Raw genomic sequence first — 26,540 nt, 5'->3', positions numbered from 1 at the left:
TTAGCAGACGCTCTTATCCAGAGTGACTTACAGGAGCAATTAGGGTTAAGTGCTTTGCTGAAGGGCACATCGACAGATTTTTCGCCTCGAACTTTCGGTGGTCGGCCCAGCGCTCTTAACCTGCAAGGCTACCTGCCGCTGTGACTATGACAGCAATGTGAAGGGACACATTCCGTTTAAAACAAAAAAAAGAGCGAGATAATCACTCTCTCTCTCTCTTCAAATCAAATCACATTTTATTTGTCACATGCGCCGAATACAATATTTCCTGTGAAATGCTTACTTACAAGCCCGTAACCGACAGTACTGTTTTCAGAAAAAAGAGTTAAGAAAATATTTACCCCCTCTTCCTTCTCTGTACTGAATATTATGTGTATGTGTATTTATACTGGGAACATATGGAGATGAGGCTCACCTTGTCATCACACTGTTTCTCAGTGCGATAGGCATGCAGAGATAGACATGGACATATCCCCACTCCAACTCATCAGGCCCCTGGGGCTGTCACCCTATATGCCTGATCCTAATGATCTGGGAAGGCATATCCAGAATTATGTGCTTGGATAACTTCTACTCTGTTTCACAGAGGCATTAGCCGTACTATTTCCTCAGCTTCTGGAGAGAGCAAGAACATAGAACCCTGGCTGGACCTCCGAAGAGACTGTTCTCTTATTCTTCTCTCTTCCTCTCGGGGCAGACTGGACGGGCTGTCTCTTCTGCCCTCTGGTTGGATGTTCCTTTCCATGTCTCTTACTTCTCTCTTGCTTTCTCTGTGTGTCTTTCATTGGGTTTAATCTCTCTGTCTCTCTCTCTCTTGAGCTGCTCCATCTCATTACCACGCGTGCGTGGAGGTGCAAGAATGAGGTGTTGAGTAAGTGGAGAAGACAGCAAGGTGACTCACGTCCCCTGGTTGCAGAAACCTGTCACTACCTCCGTTGTTTGTCTGACCTCTGTGTGTCGCCAGAATGCTTTGTCCCCTTTCACTGTGCTCACATGTCTAGGACACATGTCTAGGGCTTCTCTCTCTCTCTCTCTCTCTCTCTCTCTCTCTCTGTGTGTGTGTGTGTGTGTGTGTGTGTGTGTGTGTGTGTGTGTGTGTGTGTGTGTGTGTGTGTGTGTGTGTGTGATTTAAACTATGTGCCCCCGCTCTCTGTTCCTTCTCTCAGGGGTATCACCTGTCCCATTGTGTGTTAACGCGCTTCTATCTTTGGGGTGTGTTTTGTCAGTTTCTGGATTATGTTTATGTGTTGTTTGATGTTCCCTGTTTTGTGTGTGTGTGTGCATGCGCACTCTGGCACACACACTAGCTGATATGTGTGCTGATTGCAGTGGAACGCGGGCAGAAGCTTTCTGACACAATGAAGCAGAGGTCTGAATAATTCAATGAGCCAGGGATGGCAGCGACACACACAGCCCCAACAGCCCTGCACATGCAGCCCTATCTCCCCTGCCCCACAACACAGACACACACACACACACACACATCTCCTGCCCGACCAGCACAGATAACACACTGAAATGAACGAGAAATTGATGACGCTACTAAACTCTGAAAAGGTAGATCATTCAACTTACTGAGTGGAGCAGGAAGGAGAGATAGGGAGACGAGGGTAATCAGTAAATCCTCTCTCAGGCTCGGCCTGTCACCGCGCTGAATGAGTGTGTAAACCTGAGGACTGTGTTCCCAGGCGCGTCTACGTTAGCGCTTGGGGTGTCTCGTGGTTGTCTGGGGGATAAGTGGTCGTTGATAGGGGTCTGAATAGAACTGTCAGGTGCCTTAATGGGTTTCCACTGCTGGGTTCCACTGCTGGGGATGGACCCCTGACAGAAGGGGAAGGGAGGGTGGGCCCCATAGGACCCGCAGTTTGTGTGTTCGTTTCTGATACTGTGCTACCTGTGCTACCTGTTCTAGTGATGTTGTGGATGTGTTTTCGTGTGTCTGATCGTATCTGATAATGGTTCATTCACACAGGTAAGATTCTACACCCAGTCGCTCCAACTACAACGTCAGTCCCACCTAATCACTGGATCCATCCCCCAGCTCTAACCCTAGCATCATGTCCACATCCCGGTTTAACCCTAACCCCTAGCCTCAACCCTAACCCTAGCTTCATGTCCACATCCCGGTTCAACCCGAACCCCTAGCCTCAACCCTAATCCTAGCTTCATGTCCACATCCCGGTTCAACCCTAGCCTCAACCCTAATCCTAGCTTCATGTCCACATCCCAGTTCAACCCTGGCCTCATTCCTAATCCTAGCTTCATGTCCACATCCCGGTTCAACCCTAGCCTCAACCCTAACCCTAGCTTCATGTCCACATCCTGGTTCAACCCTAACCCCTAGCCTCAACCCTAATCCTAGCTTCATGTCCACATCCCGGTTCAACCATAGCCTCAACCCTAGCCCTAGCTTCATGTCCACATCCCAGTTCAACCCTAACCCTAGCTTCATGTCCACATCCCAGTTCAACCCTAACCCCTAGCCTCAACCCTAACCCTAGCTTCATGTCCACATCCCGGTTCAACCCTAACCCCTAGCCTCAAGCCTAACCCTAGCATCATGTCCACATACCGGTTCAACCCTGACCCCTAGCCTCAACCCTAACCCTAGCTTCATGTCCACATGCCGGTTCAACCCTAACCCTAGCTTCATGTCCACATACCGGTTCAACCCTGACCCCTAGCCTCAACCCTAACCCTAGCTTCATGTCCACATGCCGGTTCCATCCTAACCTTAGCTTCATGTCCACAGCCTGGTTAAAACCTAACCCCTAGCCTCAAACCTAACCCTACATTCATGTCCACATCCTGGTTCAACCGTAACCCTAGCCTCAACTCTAACCCTAGCTTCATGTCCACATCCCGGTTCAACCCTTAACCGTAGCCTCAACTCTAACCCTAGCTTCATGTCCACATCCCGGTTCAACCCTAACCCTAGCCTCATGTCCACATACCGGTTCAACCCTGACCCCTAGCCTCAACCCTAACCCTAGCTTCATGTCCACATGCCGGTTCAACCCTAACCCTAGCTTCATGTCCACATACCGGTTCAACCCTGACCCCTAGCCTCAACCCTAACCCTAGCTTCATGTCCACATGCCGGTTCCATCCTAACCTTAGCTTCATGTCCACAGCCTGGTTAAAACCTAACCCCTAGCCTCAAACCTAACCCTACATTCATGTCCACATCCTGGTTCAACCGTAACCCTAGCCTCAACTCTAACCCTAGCTTCATGTCCACATCCCGGTTCAACCCTTAACCGTAGCCTCAACTCTAACCCTAGCTTCATGTCCACATCCCGGTTCAACCCTAACCCTAGCCTCAACCCTAACCCTAGCTTCATGTCCACATCCCGGTTCAACCCTAACCCTAGAGCCAGATTGCGCTGTTCTGTGAAGGGAGTAGTACACAGCGTTGTACGATATCTTCAGTTTCTTGGTAATTTATTGCATGGAATAGCATTCATTTCTCAGAACAAGAATAGACTGACAAGTTTCAGAAGAAAGTTCTTTGTTTCTGGCCATTTTGAGCCTGTAATCGAACACAGAAATGCTTATGCTCCAGATACTCAACTAGTCTAAAGAAGGCCAGTTTTAGTGCCTCTTTAATCAGCACAACAGTTTTCAGCTGTGCTAACATAATTGCAAAAGGGTTTTCTAATGATCAATTAGCCTTTTAAAATAATAAACTTGGATTCGCTAACACAACGTGCCATTGGAACACAGGAGTGATGGTTGCTGATAAAGGGCCTTGACTTATCAGCCTTTTCCAGCAACAAAGGTCATTTACAACATTAACAATGTCTATACTGTATTTCTGATCAATTTGATGTTATTTTAATGGACAAAAAATGCGCTTTCTTTCAAAAACAAGGACATTTCTAAGTGACCCCAAACGTTTGAACGGTAGTGAATATAATTGAGTTTATAAAGCCGCATACAAACATGGTCTCTTTTTTTGTTTATTTGAGTAAAGCAGCTCCAAAATGCAGGTGTTTCAGCCCAGCTCAGTGCTTTCTGTGGTGGTGGGGCAAGCCAGCAGAAAATACGGAGCTTTGCGCCGTGTTTGGCTCAGTGTTCCGTCACTCATGGGGACGCTAGAAAATTCAAGCCCCTTGGATGCTGCCATAGAGTTACATTAGAAGTGCCCATCCAAGAAGGCTCAAGGTCTCCCGAGCTTTCAAGCGCCTCCAGCACACAGGCACTGTTGAGGCGAGTGACTCTGAACTTACAATGGCTAGCCCCAAGTCGTTTTTTTTTCTTGTACATTTTGTTATTTGCCTCATGACTCCTGCATGCTTTGTTGACAATGAGCTTTCTTGTTTACCCAACTGTGGGACAGACTATGTTTGTTCCCACACACGGGACTCTGACTCTCTGTTGGTTACACAGACTTTTGGCCTCCCATTCTATTCTAACCACCTCTCGACGGCTTTGTATTCATGTTACCTGATACAATTGCTGTACAATATGATCTTGTTGCCATCTAATGCACATTCAAATGTCATAAATCAACCCTGAAGAGATCTCCTAGTCCTCTGCCGTGCCTTGATTGTATTTCTGCTGATGATATCTGGAAATGTGCATGTACACCCATCTACTGTTGCTAGCCCCAATTCTGACTTCTGACTGTGCTCTGATATCTGCTTCACTGATTTCTGCTCTCATAAAAGCCTGGGTTTACTGCACGTTAACACTAGAAGCTTATTTCCTAAAATGGATCAATTGAAAGTGTGGGTTCACAGCTCCAATCCAGATGTGTTGGTCATTACTAAGACGTAGTTAAGGAAGAGTGTTTTGAATACTGATCTAACCTTCCTGGTTATAACCTTTTTCGGCAAGACAGATCTTCCAAAGGTGGGTGAGTGGCAATCTTTACCATATAGCTCTTTGTTGACTGTTGCTGGGTGTTATCGTCCTCCATCAGCACAGGCCTGTACCCTACCTGCCCTAGCTCTCTCCTGGCCCCTTACACTAAGTCTGAATTTATCCTGCTAGGTGACCAAAATGGGGATATGCTTAAACCCCCTGACCAAGTCCTAAAGCAATGGGACTCCCTAAATCTTTCTCAGATTATTACCAATCCCACAAGGACTCCTAACACCCAGAAAAGGCTTCTCTCCTTGATGTTATCCTCACAAACAATCCTGATAGGTACAGTTGAAGTCAGAAGTTTACATACACCTTAGCCAAATACATTTAAACTCAGTTTTTCACAATTCCTGAAATTTAATCCTAGTAAAAATTCCCTGTTTTAGGTCAGTTAGGATCACCACTTTATTTTAAGAATGTGAAATGTCAGAATAATAGTTGAGAGAATTATTTATTTCAGCTTGTATTTCTTTCATCGCATTCCCAGTGGGTCAGAAGTTTACATACACTCAATTAGTATTTGGTAGCATTGCCTTTAAATTGTTTAACTTGTGTCAAACGTTTCGGGTAGCCTTCCACAAGCTTCCCACAATAAGTTGGGTGAATTTTGGCCCATACCTCCTGACAGAGCTGGGTTGTAGGCCTCCTTGCTTGCACACGCTTTATCAGTTCTGCCCACAGATTTTCTATAGGATGGAGGTCAGGGCTTTGTGATTGCCACTCCAATACCTTGACTTGAGGGGGACATGTGGCCATGTGGCATGTGGCCATTTTGTGTCCATTTTGGTTGGGTTCAGGAAGTATGGTTGGGGTCATTGTCCATTTGGTCGCAAATGGGTCTTCCAATCTTTAACTTCCTGACTGATGTCTTGATATGTTGCTTCAATATATCCACATAATTGTTCTTCCTCATGATCCCATCTATATTGTGAAGTACACTAGACCCTCCTGCAGCAAAACACCACAACATGATGCTGCCACTCCCGTGCTTCACGGTTGGGATGGTGTTCTTCGCCTTACAAACCTCCCCCCTTTTTCATAATGATCATATATGACAATGATCATTATAGCCAAAGAGTTCTATTCTTGTTTCATCAGACCAGAGGAGATTTCTCCAAAAAAGTATGATCTTTGTCTCTAGGAGACAGAGCGTGTCTCCTTCGTGAGCGGCTGCGGCTGCGTGGTCCCATGGTGTTTATACTTGCATACTATTGTTTGTACAGATGAACGTGGTGCCTTCAGGTGTATGGAAATTGCTCCCAAGGATGAACCAGACTTGTGGAGGTCTACAGTTTTTTTCCTGAAGTCTTGGCTGATTTCTTTTGATTTTCCAATGATGTCAAGCAAAGAGGCACTGAGTCTGAAGGTAAGCATTGAAATACATCCACAGGTACACCTCCAATTGACTCGTATTATGTCAATTAGCCTACCAGATGCTTCTAAAGCCTTCTAAAGCCAGAGTCCAGGGTCTGTCGCAGACGACCGCGACCGGGAGACCCATGGGGAGGCGCACATTTGGCCCAGCGTATTCTGGGTTAGTGGAGGGTTTGGCCGGCAGGGATGATCTTGTCCCATCGCGCACTAGCAACTCCTGTGGCGGGCCGGGTGCAATGCACGCTGACACAGTCACCATGTTATGGTGAGTGAATGAGGACCCAAAAGCGAACTAACTTAAACAGAGCTTCTTTAATAACCAAACATAGGTAGGCTCAGATAGACCGGCAGATTCCGACAGGACAGGACAAGGTTACAGCAAACATGACGATAGTCTGGCTCAGGCATGAAACACAACAAACAAGAATCCGACAAGGACAGGAACAGAAACAGAGAGAGATATAGGGACCTAATCAGAGGGAAAAAGGGAACAGGTGGGAAACGGGGTGAATGGGTAGTTAGAGGAGACAAGGAACAGCTGGGAGAAAGCGGGGGAGAAAAGGTAACCTAACAACGACCAGCAGAGGGAGACAGGGTGAAGGGAAAGGACAGAGACAAGACACAACATGACATTACATGACAGTACCCCCCCACTCACCGAGCGCCTCCTGGCGCACTCGAGGAGGAAACCTGGCGGCAACGGAGGAAATCCTCGATCAGCGCACGGTCCAGCACGTCCCGAGAGGGAACCCAACTCCTCTCCTCAGGACCGTACCCCTCCCAATCTACGAGGTACTGGTGACCACGGCCCCGAGGACGCATGTCCAAAATTCTACGGACCCTGTAGATGGGTGCGCCCTCGACAAGGATGGGGGGGGGGGGGGGGGGGGAAGACGAGCGGGGGCGCGAAGGACGGGCTTGATGCAGGAGACATGGAAGACCGGGTGGACGCGACGAAGGTATCGCGGAAGAAGAAGTCGAACTGCGACAGGATTAATGACCCGAGAAATACGGAACGGACCAATGAACCGCGGGGTCAACTTGCGAGAAGCCGTCTTAAGGGGAAGGTTCTGAGTGGAGAGCCAAACTCTCTGACCGCGACAATATCTAGGACTCTTAGTTCTACGCTTATTAGCAGCCCTCACAGTCTGCGTCCTATAACGGCAAAGTGCAGACCTGACCCTCTTCCAGGTGCGCTCGCAACGTTGGACAAAAGCCTGAGCGGAGGGGACGCTGGACTCGGCGAACTGAGATGAGAACAGCGGAGGCTGGTACCCGAGGCTACTCTGAAAAGGAGATAGCCCGGTCGCAGACGAAGGAAGCGAGTTGTGGGCGTATTCTGCCCAGGGGAGCTGTTCTGACCAAGACGCAGGGTTACGAAAAGAAAGACTGCGTAAGATGCGACCAATAGTCTGATTGGCCCGTTCTGCTTGACCGTTAGACTGGGGGTGAAAGCCGGAAGAGAGACTGACGGAAGCCCCAATCAAACGGCAAAACTCCCTCCAAAATTGAGACGTGAATTGCGGACCTCTGTCCGAAACGACGTCTGACGGAAGGCCATGAATTCTGAAAACATTCTCGATGATGATTTGTGCCGTCTCTTTAGCAGAAGGAAGCTTAGCAAGGGGAATGAAATGAGCCGCCTTAGAGAACCTATCGACAACCGTAAGAATAACAGTCTTCCCCGCTGACGAAGGCAGTCCGGTGACAAAATCTAAGGCGATGTGAGACCACGGTCGAGAGGGAATAGGAAGCGGCCTGAGACGGCCGGCAGGAGGAGAGTTACCGGACTTAGTCTGCGCGCAGACCGAACAAGCAGCCACGAAACGACGCGTGTCATGCTCCCGGGTGGGCCACCAAAAACGCTGGCGAATGGAAGCAAGCGTACCCCGAACGCCAGGGTGGCCGGCTAACTTGGCAGAGTGAGCCCACTGAAGAACGGCCAGACGAGTAGGAACGGGAACGAAAAGAAGGTTCCTAGGACAAGCGCGCGGCGACGGAGTGTGAGTGAGCGCTTGTTTTACCTGCCTCTCAATTCCCCAGACAGTCAACCCGACAACACGCCCCTCAGGGAGAATCCCCTCGGGGTCAGTGGAGGCTACTGAAGAACTGAAGAGACGAGACAAAGCATCAGGCTTGGTGTTCTTAGAGCCCGGACGATAAGAAATCACGAACTCGAAACGAGCGAAAAACAGCGCCCAACGCCCTGACGCGCATTAAGTCGTTTGGCAGAACGGATGTACTCAAGGTTCCTATGGTCAGTCCAAACGACAAAAGGAACGGTCGCCCCCTCCAACCACTGTCGCCATTCGCCTAGGGCTAACCGGATGGCGAGCAGTTCGCGGTTACCCACATCATAGTTACGTTCCGACGGCGACAGGCGATGAGAAAAATACGCGCATGGGTGGACCTTGTCGTCAGAGAGGGAGCGCTGAGAAAGGATGGCTCCCACGCCCACCTCTGACGCGTCAACCTCGACAACGAACTGTCTAGAGACGTCAGGTGTAACAAGGATAGGAGCGGATGTAAAACGATTCTTGAGGAGATCAAAAGCTCCCTGGGCGGAAACGGACCACTTAAAGCACGTCTTGACAGAAGTAAGGGCTGTGAGAGGAGCTGCCACCTGACCGAAATTACGGATGAAACGACGATAGAAGTTCGCGAAGCCGAGAAAGCGCTGCAGCTCGACGCGTGACTTAGGGACGGGCCAATCAATGACAGCTTGGACCTTAGCGGGATCCATCTTAATGCCTTCAGCGGAAATAACAGAACCGAGAAATGTGACGGAGGAGGCATGAAAAGTGCACTTCTCAGCCTTCACAAAAAGACAATTCTCTAAAAGGCGCTGGAGGACACGTCGAACGTGCTGAACATGAATCTGGAGTGACGGTGAAAAAATCAGGATATCGTCAAGGTAAACGAAAACAAAGATGTTCAGCATGTCTCTCAGGACATCATTGACTAATGCCTGAAAGACAGCTGGAGCGTTAGCGAGGCCGAAAGGAAGAACCCGGTATTCAAAGTGCCCTAACGGAGTGTTAAACGCCGTCTTCCACTCGTCCCCCTCCCTGATGCGCACAAGATGGTAAGCGTTACGAAGGTCCAACTTAGTGAAAAACCTGGCTCCCTGCAGGATCTCGAAGGCTGAAGACATAAGAGGAAGCGGATAACGATTCTTCACTGTTATGTCATTCAGCCCTCGATAATCTATGCAGGGGCGCAGAGACCCGTCCTTCTTCTTGACAAAAAAAACCCCCGCTCCGGCGGGAGAGGAGGAGGGGACTATGGTACCGGCGTCAAGAGCTACAGACAAATAATCTTCGAGAGCCTTACGTTCGGGAGCCGACAGAGAGTATAGTCTACCCCGGGGGGGGGGTGGTTCCCGGAAGGAGATCAATACTACAATCATACGACCGGTGTGGAGGAAGAGAGGTGGCCCTGGACCGACTGAACACCGTGCGCAGATCGTGATATTCCTCCGGCACCCCTGTCAAATCACCAGGCTCCTCCTGTGAAGAAGAGACAGAGGAAACCGGAGGGATAGCAGACATTAAACATTTCACATGACAAGAGACGTTCCAGGAGAGGATAGAATTACTAGACCAATTAATGGAAGGATTATGACAAACTAGCCAGGGATGGCCCAAAACAACAGGTGTAAAAGGTGAACGAAAAATTAAAAAAGAAATGGTTTCACTATGATTACCAGAAACAGTGAGGGTTAAAGGTAGCGTCTCACGCTGAATCCTGGGGAGAGGACTACCATCCAGGGCGAACAAGGCCGTGGGCTCCTTTAACTGTCTGAGAGGAATGTTCCCGAGCCCAGGTCTCGTCCATAAAACAGCCCTCCGCCCCAGAGTCTATTAAGGCACTGCAGGAAGCTGACGAACCGGTCCAGCGTAGATGGACCGACAAGGTAGTGCAGGATCTTGAAGGAGAGACAGGAGTAGTAGCGCTCACCAGTAGCCCTCCGCTTACTGACGAGCTCTGGCCTTTTACTGGACATGAAGTGACAAAATGACCAGCGGAACCGCAATAGAGACAGAGGCGGTTGGTGATTCTCCGTTCCCTCTCCTTAGTCGAGATGCGGATACCTCCCAGCTGCATGGGCTCAGCACCCGAGCCGGCAGAGGAAGATGGTAGTGATGCGGAGAGGGAGGCGACGGAGAGCGCGAGCTCCTTTCCACGAGCTCGGTGACGAAGATCAACCCGTCGCTCAATGCGAATAGCGAGTTCAATCAAGGAATCCACGCTGGAAGGAACCTCCCGGGAGAGAATCTCATCCTTTACCTCTGCGCGGAAACCCTCCAGAAGACGAGCGAGCAAGGCCGGCTCGTTCCAGCCACTGGAGACAGCAAGAGTGCGAAACTCAATAGAGTAGTCTGTTATGGATCGATTGCCTTGACATAGGGAAGACAGGGCCCTGGAAGCCTCCTCCCCAAAAACAGATCGATCAAAAACCCGTATCATCTCCTCCTTAAAGTCTTGATACTGGTTAGTACACTCAGCCCTTGCCTCCCAGATTGCCGTGCCCCACTCACGAGCCCGTCCAATAAGGAGAGATATGACGTAGGCGACACGAGCAGTGCTCCTGGAGTAAGTGTTGGGCTGGAGAGAAAACACAATATCACACTGGGTGAGGAACGAGCGGCATTCAGTGGGCTCCCCAGAGTAACACGGCGGGTTATTGATTCTGGGCTCCGGAGATTCGAAAGCCCTGGAAGTGGCCGGTGGATCGAGGCGGAGATGGTGAACCTGTTCTGTGAGGTTGGAGACTTGGGTGGCCAGGGTCTCAACGGCATGTCGAGCAGCAGACACTTCCTGCTCGTGTCTGCCTAGCATCGCTCCCTGGATCCCGACGACTGAGTGGAGAGGATCCGAAGTCGCTGGGTCCATTCTTGGTCGGATTCTTCTGTTATGGTGAGTGAATGAGGACCCAAAAGCGAACTAACTTAAACAGAGCTTCTTTAATAACCAAACATAGGTAGGCTCAGATAGACCGGCAGATTCCGACAGGACAGGACAAGGTTACAGCAAACATGACGATAGTCTGGCTCAGGCATGAAACACAACAAACAAGAATCCGACAAGGACAGGAACAGAAACAGAGAGAGATATAGGGACCTAATCAGAGGGAAAAAGGGAACAGGTGGGAAACGGGGTGAATGGGTAGTTAGAGGAGACAAGGAACAGCTGGGAGAAAGCGGGGGAGAAAAGGTAACCTAACAACGACCAGCAGAGGGAGACAGGGTGAAGGGAAAGGACAGAGACAAGACACAACATGACATTACATGACACACCAGGTGTACGGTGTTTCCTCTGACACATTTGTGCGACTGGCTTCCGGTTTAAGTGGACATTGTGTCAAGAAGCAGTCTGGCTTGGCTGGGTTGTGTTTCGGAGGACACGCGGCTCTCAACCTTCGCGTCTCCCAAGTCTGTATGGGAGTTGCAGGGTTACAAGATTGTAACTACCAATTGGATACCATGAAATTGGGGAGAAATAGGGGTAAAAAAAAATACACAAAAAATAAAAATAGATTTGCCACCAATGCTCCTTATAGGACACATCACTGCACTCTATACTCCTCTGTAAACTGGTCATCTCTGTATACTCGTTGCAAGACCCACTGGTTGATGCTTATTTATAAAACCGTCATAGCCTCACTCTCCTCTATCTGAGATATCTACTGCAGCCCTCATCCTCCACATACAACACCCGTTCTGTCAGTCACGTTCTGTTAAAGCTCCCCAAAGCACACACATCCCAGGGCGCTCGTCTTTTCAGTTCGCTGCAGCTAGCAACTGGAATGAGCTGCAACAAACACTCGAACTGGACAGTTTTATCTCAATCTCTTCATTCAAAGACTCAATCATGGACACTCTTACTGACAGTTGTGACTGCTTTGCGTGATGTATTGTTGTCTCTACCTTTATGCTGTTGTCTGTGCCCATTAATGCTTGTACCATGTTTTGTACTGCGACCATGTTTTGTACTGCGACCATGTTGTGTTGCTGCCATGTTGTGTTGCTACCATGCTGTGTTGTCATGTGTTGCTGCCATGATATGTTGTTGTCTTAGCTCTCTCTTTATGTAGTGTTGTGTTGTCTCTTGTTGTGATGTGTGTTTTGTCCTATATTTTTCTTAATTTTAAATTACATTTTTATCCCAGCCCCCGTCCCCGCAGTATGCCTTTTGCCTTTTGGTAGGCCGTCATTGTAAATAATAATTTGTTCTTAAGTGACTTGCCAATTTAAATAGATTTTGGCCACATATAAATTACGCCAAATCACATATCTACTGTAGCATTGATTGAACTGGTCCTGTCAACATCATACTTTCAAAATCTTAGCTAGCAGTCATCATCATGAATCAAGTCGACATTCTGCTGGCAAATACTTCTTAATCCCTGTCAGAGAAATAATGAAGAGAAATTATAGATTAAACATATTGGTGCTCATCGGCCATTGGACATAAACATTACACAACAAGTTGGAAATCGCAAATGTTTTGGAAGGAATCAGTGGCTAACTGCAAGCATTGCAAAGCAATCATTAGCCTGCTATTCAGTGGAGTTGCTGTGTGGTCCCTAGTCTAAGACTAAGGGTCTCTTTTTCTAGTTTAAAATTATAAACATTCAACATTTGCCATGATGTCAATGAAGCATGATTTGTGCCACGCTCAAAACAAATGCCAGACTTTGACGACAAAGTTTGATGACAAAATTTGCCCACGAGGGACCGCCGCGCCACCTTCCTGTCTAAGTGAGCACAGCAAAACAAGAGGAGTCCAAAAATGTATTGTATGCTGCTGCATAAATTCTGTAATATGCCAGGGAGATGTATACTGTAGCTTAGAAAGTAATACTAAGTGTATGTTGTGTAGTAAGCTGTTAGTAGCCCATGTGCCTCACCCTAATAATTTGGTTTATTTTCACCTCTTAATTTTGCCTACGTTTCTGACTTGGTGGTGCAACATATAGCCTATAACCTGTTTTTGAGAAATGTAATCATCAAATATTGTAAGAGCTTTCATTGTCTGCTTTATATGCCCCCTTTATGTATCCTCCAGTTCTGACTTTGTATGCAGGGAGAACACTGTAAGAACGGCCCATGTTCGGAATTCTTTTGCTGTACATTTCAAAAGTGCTGACCAAATAGTTATACTGACTATGTCCGTCCTAGCTCGCTCATTAATGTCTTAAGAGGCAATCCGTGATTTTTATTATCTGCTTGTCTTCCCCTTATGCCATAGTTTGTACATCTCAATTGTCCGAAAAAAAACACATTTGTTAAAGCAAGTCAGCCATATCAGCTATGTTTTTTTTTTAAAGGCAGTAAATGAGACTGAATGAACGGTTTTGCTGCCAGACAAGGCTCTGCTGATAGCCAGGTGTAGCAGTGGTAAGGTGTTGGGACTGCTGTTGGGACTCTGCTGTTGGGACAGCTTTATGTAGGCCCTAACAGTTTGTGGGCACCGTTTGTCACTGTTATAGTGCAATTAGTGTATGTGTGTGTCAATGTAGATCTGTGTACGTTACTCACAGGGTGTGTATGTTGACACAGGACAGGTTGTCTGACTGTTTTAACTTCTCTAACTCAGGCTTTAGCTAACCTCTAAACACATACAGTATGTAATATGCTCTACCATAGAAATGTGTGTTAACAACAACCCAGTAGTCAGTAGCAGTGCAACAGCAATAAACAGGCACAGCAGGCGAGCTGATTACTTATGAAGGACGGCAGTGGTTTGTTTATTCCCTGACTGTCGCTGCATGTTTAACCACTTATGACATCATCAGCTCACCTGGGCATCACCTCTGGTCCTGTGTTGGCTGGTCCACAGCTAGCCATGCATAACACTTCACTGAACATTACTGTGACAGGTTGGGCTGAGGCAGCAAAGACTCACACGCACCCAGGCACGCACGCACGCACACACCACCCCTTTCCCTCTAGACCTGCTTGTCTTTTATCATGCTATACTTAACAGGTAGAATTACTTATTCTCTGTCTCTCTGTCTCTCTGTCTCTCTGTCTCTCTGTCTCTCTGTCTCTCTGTGTCTGTGTCTGTGTCTCTGTCTCTGTCTCTGTCTCTGTCTCTGTCTCTGTCTCTGTCTCTGTCTCTTTCTCTTTCTCTCTCTCTTTCTCTCTCTCTCTCTCTCTCTCTCTCTCTCTCTCTCTCTCTCTCTCTCTCTCTCTCTCTCTCTCTCTCTCTCTCTCTCTCTCTCTCTCTCTAATACACACATACACTCTGTCTCCTTGTATTCTGTCTTGTATCACAAATACATCACAAATATACAAGTAAGACTTTTTGTCTTGGATCTGTTGAGATGTCACAGGTTAAAGGGATGCATCGCTCTCTCTCCTTCTCCCTGCAGCGCTGATGAGAGATTTGATGCCACCTTCCACACCAACGTGCTGGTCAATGCGTCGGGTTACTGCCAGTACATCCCCCCGGGCATCCTGAAGAGTACCTGCTATATAGACGTGCGCTGGTTCCCCTTCGACGTCCAGAAGTGTGACCTGAAGTTTGGCTCGTGGACCCACAACGGCTGGCTGCTGGACCTGCAGATGCTGGACGTGGACACGTCTACCTACATACCCAATGGAGAGTGGGACCTCGTGGGTACGATGTGGTTATTAATCTCTCTCTCAGCATGTATGTCCATGCCTCTGTCGTTATCTCTATAGAGGTGGGTGGGAATGGGGTTGTGGGAGAGGGGGTGGGTTGCGACCCATCTGGGCCAGTGGAGGGTCCCTGAGGGGGGTGTCTGCGTATGGGGGGGGGGGGGGGGGGGTTGTCAGACCTGATCCCGATGGCACATTTCATGTTTACTCCACACTGCCAGAGAGGGCATGTTACTGGGATTAACTCTGCTTAGCAAAATGAACACGTGTTTGAGAATGTGTGGAGATCCCCATCTTGTGTTATTTGTTGCCTGTATGTCCTTTGAAATGTGTGGTTCATGTGGTTCGTACTTGTGTGGCTCGTACTTGTGTGTGTCAAAGAAAATGTGAACAGTCCATCGTTGAATCAATGTAAATGCAGTGATTTTGAATCCCCCCTCTGTGTTTCTTAATGTGTGTGTGTCTCCTAGGAGTCCCTGCCAAGCGTAATGAGCTGTACTATGACTGCTGTAAGGAGCCCTATCCTGACGTCACCTTCACCGTCACCATGCGAAGACGAACCCTCTATTACGGTCTCAACCTGCTCATCCCCTGTGTCCTCATCTCTGGCCTGGCCCTGCTGGTCTTTCTGCTGCCCGCCGACTCCGGAGAGAAGATTTCCCTGGGTAAGGAAGGAACGCCGGGAAGCCATCTTGGATTTTTGTATGTTACGGAGTACTATCTATACTGGACTTCTGTCAGGTTTATTAATAGATATCGCAGGGTCAGCAGTTACCTGTAATCTCTCCCAATTGGTAACTTGCCTAAACTGTCAGTCTAACAAGTCAGTTTAGCCAAGAGGTTATAAGTCTGACAATCTTATCTCGCTCGCTCTACCAGAATTTTGCCGGAGGTACAGCCGACTAGTGCTGTCTAACGCTACTGTACCAAGTCTTTTTTTTAATATATTTTTTACAAATTAATATTTGGGGTCAAAGTATCGATATAATATTGTCCAAAATATTATTGCGAGCTGTATACATATTTCAAATCAAATCAAAGTGTATTTGTCACGTGTGCCGAATACAACTGGTGTAGAGTGAAATGCTTACTTACAGGCTCTAACCAATATTGCAAAAAAGGTATTAGGTGAACAATAGGTAAGTAAAGAAATAAAAACAACAGTAAAAGACAGGCTATATACAGTAGCGAGGCTATGTACAGTAGCGAGGCTATATACAGTAGCGAGGCTATGTACAGTAGCGAGGCTATATACAGTAGTGAGGCTATGTACAGTAGCGAGGCTATATACACTAGCGAGGCTACATACAGTAGCGAGGCTACATACAGTAGCGAGGCTACAAACAGTAGCGAGGCTATAAACAGTAGCGAGGCTATAAACAGTAGCGAAGCTATATACACTAGCGAGGCTACATACAGTAGCGAGGCTATGTACAGTAGCGAGGCTATATACAGTAGCGAGGCTATGTACAGTAGCGAGGCTATATACAGTAGAGAGGCTATATACAGTAGAGAGGCTATATACAGTAGAGAGGCTATATACAGTAGAGAGGCTATATACAGTAGCGAGGCTACGTACAGTAGGGAGGCTACATACAGTAGCCAGGCTACATACAGTAGGGAGGCTACATACAGTAGGGAGGCTACATACAGTAGCGAGGCTATATACAGTAGCGAGGCTATAAACAGTAGAGAGGCTATATACAGTAGCGAGGCTACGTACAGTAGAGAGGCTACGTACAGTAGCGAGGCTACGTACAGTAGGGAGGCTACGTACAGTAGGGAGGCTACATACAGTAGGGAGGCTACGTACAGTAGCGAGGCTACATACAGTAGCGAGGCTATATACAGTAGAGAGGCTACGTACAGTAGCGAGGCTACGTACAGTAGCGAGGCTATGTACAGTAGCGAGGCTATATACAGTAGCGAGGCTATATACAGTAGAGAGGCTACATACAATAGCGAGGCTACATACAGTAGAGAGGTTATAAACAGTAGCGAGGCTATATACAGTAGCGAGGCTACTAACAGTAGTGAGGCTATATACAGTAGCGGGACTATAAAAGTAGCGAGGCTACATACAGACACCGGTTAGTCAGGCTGATTGAGGTAGTATGTACATCTAGATATGGTTAAAGTGACTATGCATATATGATGAACAAAGAGTAGCAGTAGCGTAAAAGAGGAGTTGGTGGGTGGTGGGACACAATGCAGATAGCCCGGTTAGCCAATGTGTAGGAGCACTGTTTGGTTGGCCCAATTGAGGTAGCGTGTACATGAATGTATAGTTAAAGTGACTATGAATATATGCTAAAAAGAGAGTAGCAGCAGTGTAAAATATGGGTTGGAGGAGGCACACAATGCAAATAGTCCGGGTAGCCATTTGATTACCTGTTCAGGAGTCTTATGGCTTGGCGGTAAAAACTGTTGAGAAGCCTTTTTGTCTTAGACTTGGCACTCCAGTACCGCTTGCCATGCGGTAGTAGAGAGAACAGTCTATGACTGGGGTGGCTGCCAATTTTTAGGGCCTTCCTCTGACACCGCCTGGTGTAGAGGTCCTGGATGGCAGGCAGCTTAGCCTCAGTGATGTATTAAGCCGTACGCACTACACTCTGTAGTGCCTTGCGGTCAGAGGCTGAGTAATTGCCATACCAGGCAGTGATGCAACCAGGATGCTCTCGATGTTGCAGCTGTAGAACCTTTTAAGGATCTCAGGACACATGCCAAATATTTTTAGTTCCCTGAGGGGGAATAGGCTTTGTCGTGCCCTCTTCACGACTGTCTTGGTGTGTTTGGACCATTCTAGTTTGTTGGTGATGTGGACACCAAGGAACTTGAAGCTCTCAACCTGCTCCACTACAGCCCCATCGATGAGAATGGGGGCGTGCTCGGTCCTCCTTTTTCTTGTAGTTCACAATCATCTCCTTAATATTGGTTACGTTGAGGGATAGGCTGTTATTCTGGCACCACCCGGCCAGGTCTCGGATCTCCTCCCTAGTGTGGCTGTCTCGTCATTGTCGGTGATCACTGTTGTCGTCTGCAAGCTTAATGATGGTGTCGGAGTCGTGCCTGGCTATGCAGTCGTGGGTGAACAGGGAGTACAGGAGAGTACTGAGCATGCTCCTCTGGGGAGCTCCAGTGTTGAGGATCAGCGTGGCAGATGTGTTGCTACCTACCCTCACCACCTGGGGGTGGCCCGTTAGGAAGTCCAGGATCCAGTTGCAGAGGGAGATGTTTAGTCCCAGAATCCTTAGCTTAGTGATGAGCTTTGCGGGTACTATGGTGTTGAACGCTGAGCTGTAGACAATGAATAGCATTCTCACATAAGTGTTCATTTTGTCCAGGTGGGAAAGGGCAGTGTGGAGTGCAATAGAGATTGCATCATCTGTGGATCTGTTTGGGCGGTATGCAAATTGGAGTGGGTCTAGGGTTTCTGGGATAATGGTGTTGATGTGAGCCATTGCCAACCTTTCAAAGCACTTCATGGCTACGGACATGAGTGCTACGGGTCTGTGGTCATTTAGGCAGGTTGCCTTTGTGTTCTTGGGCACAGGGACTATGGTTGTCTGCTTGAAACATGTTGGTATTACAGACTCAATCAGGAACATGTTGAAAATGTCAGTGAAGACAACTGCCAGTTGGTCAGCACATGCCCGGAGCACACGTCCTGGGAATCCGTCTGGCCCCGAAGCCTTGTGTATGTTGACCTGTTGAAAGGTCTTACTCACGTCGGCTATCGGAGAGCGTGAACACACAGTTGTCCGGAACAGCTGATGCTCTCATGCATGCCTCAGTGTTGCTTGCCTCGAAGCGAGCATAGAAGTGATTTAGCTCGTCTGGTAGGCTCGTGTCACTGGGCAGCTCACGGCTGTGCTTCCCTTTGTAGTCTGTAATAGTTTGCAAGCCCTGCCACATAAGACGAGCATCGGAGCCGGTGTAGTATGATTCAATCTTAGCCCTGTATTGACGCTTTGGCTGTTTGATGGTTCGTCGCAGGGCATAGCAGGATTTCTTGTAAGCTTCCGGGTTAGAGTCCCGCACCTTGAAAGCGGCAGCTCTACCCTTTAGCTCAGTGCGAATGTTGCCTGTAATCCATGGCTTCTGGTTGGGGTACGTACGTTCAGTCACTGTGGGGACGACACCTCGATGCACTTTTTGAAAAAGCCAGTGACTGATGTGATGCCATCGGAAGAATCCCGGAACATGTTCCAGTCTGTGATAGCAAAGCAGTCCTGTAGTTTAGCATCTGCTTCATCTGACCACTTTTTTATTGACCGAGTCACTGGTGCCTCCTGCTTTAATTTTTCTTGTAAGAAGGAATCAGAAGGATAGAGTTGTGCTCGGATTTACCAAATGGAGGGCGAGGGAGAGCTTTGTATGCATTTCTGTGTGTGGAGTACAGGTGATCTAGAATTGTTTTCCCTCTGGTTGCACATTTAACATGTTGATAGAAATTTGGTAGAACTGATTTTAAGTTATTTTCCCCGATCACTAATAGAAATGTGTGTTTACAACAACCCAGTAGTCAGTAGCAGTGCAACAGCCATAAACAGGCACAGCAGGCGAGCTGATTACTTATGAAGGACGACAGTGGTTTGTTTATTCCCTGACTGTCGCTGCATGTTTAACATCTTATGACATCATCAGCTCACCTGGGCATCACCTCTGGTCCTGTGTTGGCTGGTCCACAGCTAGCCACGCATAACACTTCACTGAACATTACTGGGACAGGTTGGGCTGAGGCAGCAAAGACTCACACTCACCCAGGCACGCACGCACACACCACCCCTTTCCCTCTAGACCCGCTTGTCTTTTATCATGCTATACTTAACAGATAGAAGGACTTATTCTTGCTCTCTCTCTCACTTTCTCTTTCTCACTTTCTCCCTCTCGCTTTCTCTGTCTCGCTCTCTGTCTCTCTGTCTGTCTCTGTCTCGCTCTCTCTCTGCCTGTCTCTCTGTCTCTCTGTCTGTCTCTGTCTCGCTCTCTCTCTGCCTCTGTCTCTCTGTCTCTCTCTCTGTCTGTCTCTGTCTCGCTCTCTCTCTGCCTCTGTCTGTCTGTCTCTCTCCAGGTATCACGGTCTTGCTCTCTCTAACAGTCTTCATGCTACTGGTTGCTGAGATCATGCCCGCCACCTCAGACTCTGTGCCTCTCATCGGTGGGTTCTGTGTGTGTGTGTGTGTGTTATATACATTACCCTCTGTCCTCTTATGGTTTCGTTTGATTGGCTGTGCATTAGTGAGTGTAAAGCCAGAGAGTGTGTGTTTGTATTAATGTGTGTGTGCAAATCTTATGTTAATGTGTATGTTTATACAGTCTGTGATCCTCTGAGGGCCTCGCTAGGTTTGACTAAGCGGTACATTAATAAGTTATTAATGTCATTGAGGGCTGAGAGCCTATGTACTAGGGTGTCCAATCAAAATCATTCAGTACCAATCAAAAGTTTGGACACACCTACTCATTCAAGGGTTTTTCTTTATTTTTACTATTTTCTACATTGTAGAATAATAGTGAAGACATCAAAACTATGAAATAACACATATGTAATCATGTAGTAACCAAACAATTAGCCACCCTTTGCCTTGATGACAGTTTTTCACACTCTTGGCATTCTCTCAACCAGCTTCACCTGGAATGCTTTCCCAACAGTCTTGAAGGAGTTCCCACATATGCTGAGCACTTGTTGGCTGCTTTTACTTCACTCTGCGCTCCAACTCATCCCAAATACATCTAAATTGGGTTGAGGTCAGGTGATTGTGGAGGCCAGGTCGTCTGATGCAGCACTATATCACTCCTTCTTGGTCAAACAGTCATTACACAGCCTGGAGGTGTGTTTTGGGTCATGGTCCAGTTGAAAATCAAATGTTAGTCCCACTAATCTCAAACCAAATTGGATGTGAAATGTCAATGGAGCACTGAGCATATACTCTACCAAGCCTTTTTGTTTTCAAAGCCCTTTACATTGATTATCAAAAAGAAGGGAGGACCAAGGCACTCTGCATATCATTAATTAAAATGCCTTTATTTGTATGGCTTTGTTCAATGGAAACAAAATGTCAAAAATCTGACGCGTTTCGGCTGCGTCAGATTTTTTTTTCTTCATTCCACCTATTCCGCTCCAGCCATTACCACGAGCCCGTCCTCCCCAAAAGAATGTGCCACCAGCCTCCTGTGATATACGTCCAGTATGTCAGTGTCAATCCCTTAATGTTATGATGGAGCAGGACGGTGTTGGAACTGACGGACAATGGCGATGATACTGTCACCGTTATTAGTAGGCTGTGACAAGCCAGGCTCCCCGTGAGGAGAGGAAGAAGAGCAAGCCAGGCTCCCCGTGAGGAGAGGAAGAAGAGCAGAACGGAAGGCTGGATGGTGGGAGGGAGGGAGATGAGTAACCTTTAGGGGCTAAAGTTCTGAGAGAGAACTTCAAAGGCTTCAGCTGCTGCGATGAGACACTCGTGATATGAGGGTAAAACGCTCACTAATTCAGCCATCACCTCTCTAGTGTGGAGCCTCATGAGGAGTGTATGTGTGTGTGTGTCTGTCGACCTATGCAGGTTCTATACATCTTCCTGCAAAATAGTCCTACATTTGTTTACCATGTAAATATCTGTGCATTTGCGCCAGAAACTGTTAGTTGTGTTTATGATGTAATCAATCAGATTTGATGTCCCATTGACCAGCAGGGAGGCTCAGCGCTCAAAAACTTTGAGGAGTCAAATAAAAATGAATGATGCCCGTTTTTTCTATGAACTACACAGCGCGTTTGTCTGCCAGTGAGTTATACTCCAGAAGCTGCCTGTACATTTCAGTCTGTTTATACATTATACAGCAGTGTTTCTCACTCCTGCTGCTAGAAGGCCATAGTGTTTGCAGGCTTTTGTTCCAGACCAGCACTAACACACCTGATCCGTCAAATCCACGTTGATGATTAGTCGATTGGTTGAATGTGTTTTTTGGGCCTCGAGACACTGAACCACAGTCAGGGTACTGATGAGGTCCCACTATACCCAAAAAGTGGTAACGTCAGCACCCTCTCTCATCTCCACCCCCATCCTACCCTTCCCTGGCCTGATCCATCTCTGTGTGTCTCACTCAAACACACTCATGTAGATTTGTGTGTGTGTGTGAATGTGAAGCTGCTGACAGGCTCCGATGGGGATGGGCTGGGTAGAGTTCTAAGTGAGGGGCAGTGTTAGTCAGCACTCTGTAGGTCTGTAGGGGCATCTCTGCACTTCCCACCTCCACTCTGCTGGATTAGACTCTGGCAGGACTCCTATCTGGTGTCTTCATCCAACTCTTCCTTATTAGAATCCAACTCTTCTCCTGGATCCACCTCCTCCTCTTTCTCATACTTATCTTAGTTTGTGTTCTGCTTCCGTGTTTTCCTCCTCCACTTTTCTCCTGCTCCCTCCCTTACCCTTCACCATACTCTTCCTCTGTCTTCTCTATTTCACTCCTCCTCCACTTCCTCTCTTCCTCCCTCCTCCTTCTCCTCCTCCCTCCTCATCTTCCTCTTCCTTCCCATCTTCCTCTTCCTAAGCTGACTAGGATAGCCCTAACCCCTGATCCCACAGTGGGTCATGTGCACTTTGCCCTGCTAGCATTTCTTCTTGTCTGAACTGTTTAGCGGTTGTTTGCTAACAGAGAGAGGGAGGGGTGTGTGACTGGCCTGGGAGGCAGCTACAGAGCTGAGATATTTGGGGCGGAACAGTGTTGAGTTAACGCTTGAATGAGGTGAAGCTCCCCTCACATCCCTCCCTGCCTCCCCCCAGTCCCTCCCCTGAGAGAACCCATTCATGATGTGCCCTCAATGACTCGGCACTAAAGCTCGGTGTTGTTGGCCCTCTCTTCTGTTTTACTGCTGTTATTTTATTGGGTTGCTTGATTTTTCCACTGCTATACAACGACACACTCAACCGGCGACCTATTCCCTATTGAGTGCACAGCTTTTGCCATGACCAGTGCCATTTGGGACACACATTCTCCTTTTTCCTTTGGTCAGTGTCTGTATCACGTGTGATGTTACTTTGTTAATGTTTGATGTGGTTGTGGCTTTTGTTTTGTAGCTCAGTACTTTGCCAGTACAATGATGATAGTGGGTCTGTCTGTGGTGGTGACTGTTCTGGTTCTGCAGTTCCATCACCACGACCCACAGGGCGGCAAGATGCCCAGATGGGTGAGTCCCGCTCCCAGTCTTCATCAAATCCCTCATCATCATTATCGTTATCATCATCGTCTCCATTGTGTGTGTGTCTCAGTCTCAACCCCCTCTTCTCTCTGTCCAGGTCAGAGTGGTGCTGTTGAACTGGTGTGCCTGGTTTCTGCGAATGAAACAGCCAGGTGAGGAGCGCAAACCCGCTGGCTACCAGTACGGCCACCCTCCCCAGCAACATTCCAGCGCCAGCTCCATCGAGATGGGACCTATGGGCACCGTGATGGGCCTCACCCCGCCCCTCTCCCAGGCCCCCTGCCCCACTGGCACTTCCAACGGCAGCATGAGCCTCTACTTCAGCTACAACGCTGTGGAGAGCCCCCGCTGTCCCACCTCCAGCGACTCCGGCGTGGCGTCGGGGGGACTGGCCCAAGGGACCCCCTGCGAGGAGGCTGAGCCCCCAGGGGGAGGTGCTGGAAGAGGGAGAGGAGGTGGTGGAGGAGGAGGGGGGTTGATCTTTACTCCTCCGGAAGTCTTTCAGATCCTGGAGGAGGTGTCGTATATCGCCCAGCGCTTCAGGGACCAAGATGAGGAAGTGGCGATCTGCAGCGAGTGGAAGTTTGCTGCTGCCGTGGTGGACAGGCTGTGCCTGGTGGCCTTCACTCTGTTCTCCATCATCGGCACCTTCACCATCCTCATGTCTGCTCCCAACTTCTTGGAGGCCGTCACCAAGGACTATCTAAAGAATTAGTGTCAATATATTAAACCATATAGGCCAGTTTCCCCAAACACAGTGTTGTGTCTTTGGCTATGCCGGATTAAGTGATATGACATGCTATTCTATAAAATAATTTATCCGTAATTAATATTACCTGATTGAGCTAATCATGTAAATGTAATTAACTAGAGAGTCGGGGCACCACAAAATAATATTTATAGAGGTGTTATCTTCCGAATAAAGACCTAGTAATATTTTACATCAATAGCAGTCAATATTAATTGTCACGTTAATTCAGTCTCATCTGAAAGTTGTAAATTCTTGGTTATCTTCACAAACCCTGGCTAACAAGTTGAATCAGTTGAAAATTGAGTTTAATTATTTATTTACTAAATACCTAACTAATCACACAGAATTACACATACACATAATTAATCATAACTTGATTACAAATTACGTCGGGCGGAACAGTTACGACAGCTTGTTACACAAAAGAAAAGGGGCTGGGTTTGAGTGAAAGAGCGGGAAGACTGAGGAACAAAGGGCGAAGCTGTGCTATCGTAAATACAATATCTTATGTATTCTAAATTACCGCCCATTTGGAAATGGAAAATGCAATAAATATTTACTCTGAGCTGCTCTTCAGTAGGTTGGTGGTAGATGGAAGGCCGTGTTGCCAAACTTTGCCCTTTGAAGAATGTCTCTGGTGGTCAATTGGATACGTTGTAGCAACGTTGTTGTGTGATAGACGGGATACTCTGTCTGTTCCTTCTTGACCCTCGTTTGCAGCGGCTGTTGCTAACTCAACGGCTAGGCGGTATCACTTCTGTAGTGAATAAGAGTTAAAAGTTCATACCATTCGCAATTATTATCTGTTATTATCTGAACCATTCTGACATCGGACCGTCGTCCTCACATCCTCGGAACAGAAGGTTATATTGTCGTCAAGGCTTTATATAGGAAGGGAGAAAAGGGGTGTGTTTCATAGTTTACAACCTATGTCTCTTCACGTGGGCGGGCCACTGAGTCGGGCCTAATTCACTCATGAAAACCCAAATCTCACATTTTAGAAGCTAAAATCACATTTCATCCCATCACGAATAATTTCATATTCAAACATTTAAATTGAACAACAATTCCATGTGAATCGAATAACTCTGATGTGTAGACTTTCTACTGTAGAGTTTGTCATCTTATCATTGATGAGAATGTCTCAGATGACAACCGAACTGACATCATATTCATTAAGTACCACCGCATATGTTCAATTCGTCGGATTACTAGAATATAGTTAATTTCCCCCCCACCTTCTGATGTTCCCAGAATCTCTGTTAACCAAGGTGTTTGCAAATGTAACATCAGTAGGGTAGAGAGAGGAAAGAGGGGGGGAAGAGGTATTTATGACTGTCATAAAGCTACCCCCAGGCCAACGTCATGACAACAGATTAGGCCTAGGTCTGGACTAAGAACCACTTTCAATGGAGAATCTCCATTCAGCATGCTTTGTAGTACAGGACTAGGCCAATGCTGTGTACGGGAAACAAGCCTTACATGTTCTATCCAGATTACTCTGGAGTATATTTGAGAAAATTGATTTTAATGTAAATAGATGTACACTGAACATCAATGCCAGGGTTCTCCATAGTCCCTCTCCTCTGCTTGGATCCAGCTTAACTTAGGTTGTTCCTGTTTGTTGCCATGCCATCCAGATATCTCATTATAATATCAACTTGACCTTTGATCTTTGGATTCCTGGGCATGCATTCTACAACCTTTAGAACTTACTGGACTCTCTGGACTTTGTGACATTATGTAGCATTGTTAAAGTAACTGTGTAAATACAGAGATGTTTCACTGTGACCAGGACCTTCTTATCGTATTCTAACCATTTTACTTTCACGATATTTTAAGTTTGCGTACTGTACATACCCACGGTTTACTTTTTGCTTGTCGATTCTAAATAGCAGCTAACTTTGTCACGGGTGTAGAAGTAGTTGGGTGTCCTCTAGGTCCACAAATGACGTCATTAACTCTGACATTGACTGTGCCACTCTATGATAACATTGAATGATTTGTGACGTCATGGTGTAAGACTCACATGTACATTAGAAGAGGACTCAACCTTCAACAACCTGCAACAACAGGAGCTATGGAAACAAACCGCTGGACAAAGACATGACCATGCGACTATCAGTGGATACTGAACTACTGCACCGGCTGCTAGACGGAAGAAACTCCTGCTGAGACGGAGGCTGTCCTAATATGAAAAGGTGGTGGGTAGCCTAGCGGTTAAGAGTGTTGGGCCAGTAACCGAAAGGTTGCTGGTTCAAATCCCCCGAGCCGACTAGGTGAAACATCTGTCGATGTTCCCTCTGGATAAGAGTGTCTGTTAAATGACTAAAATGTAGTGTGGACACCGTAATGCCCCCATACATCAGATAACTACAGTAGATCCACGTAGTATTAGTAATTGTTGATATGACGTGTTGTATATACAGTGCCTTGCGAAAGTATTCGGCCCCCTTGAACTTTGCGACCTTTTGCCACATTTCAGGCTTCAAACATAAAGATATAAAACTGTATTTTTTTGTGAAGAATCAACAACAAGTGGGACACAATCATGAAGTGGAACGACATTTATTGGATATTTCAAACTTTTTTAACAAATGAAAAACTGAAAAATTGGGCGTGCAAAATTATACAGCCCCTTCAGTGAGGATCTCTGAATGATCCAATGTTGACCTAAATGACTAATGATGATAAGTACAATCCACCTGTGTGTAATCAAGTC

General features: G+C 47.3%; 1 protein-coding gene across 1 annotated transcript in view; it reads left to right on the top strand.

Annotated features, from left to right (window-relative positions):
* Positions 1–24,008, top strand: part of LOC110505019 (neuronal acetylcholine receptor subunit alpha-7-like) — a 75,992-nt gene extending 51,984 nt beyond the window's left edge. Inside the window, exons 6-10 of the mRNA XM_036969606.2 lie at positions 14,627–14,874; positions 15,347–15,541; positions 19,948–20,034; positions 22,946–23,055; positions 23,165–24,008. Coding sequence (XP_036825501.1) covers positions 14,627–14,874; positions 15,347–15,541; positions 19,948–20,034; positions 22,946–23,055; positions 23,165–23,782 — 1,258 coding nt within the window. The 3' untranslated portion in view covers positions 23,783–24,008. The remainder of the gene's footprint in view (positions 1–14,626; positions 14,875–15,346; positions 15,542–19,947; positions 20,035–22,945; positions 23,056–23,164) is intronic.
* The last annotated feature ends 2,532 nt before the right edge of the window (positions 24,009–26,540 follow it).

Source organism: Oncorhynchus mykiss, chromosome 25, assembly GCF_057628025.1.
Source record: "Oncorhynchus mykiss isolate SJ-2025 chromosome 25, ASM5762802v1, whole genome shotgun sequence".
NCBI classification, from domain to species: domain Eukaryota; kingdom Metazoa; phylum Chordata; class Actinopteri; order Salmoniformes; family Salmonidae; genus Oncorhynchus; species Oncorhynchus mykiss.
This window is presented reverse-complemented; position numbering and strand designations above follow the sequence as displayed.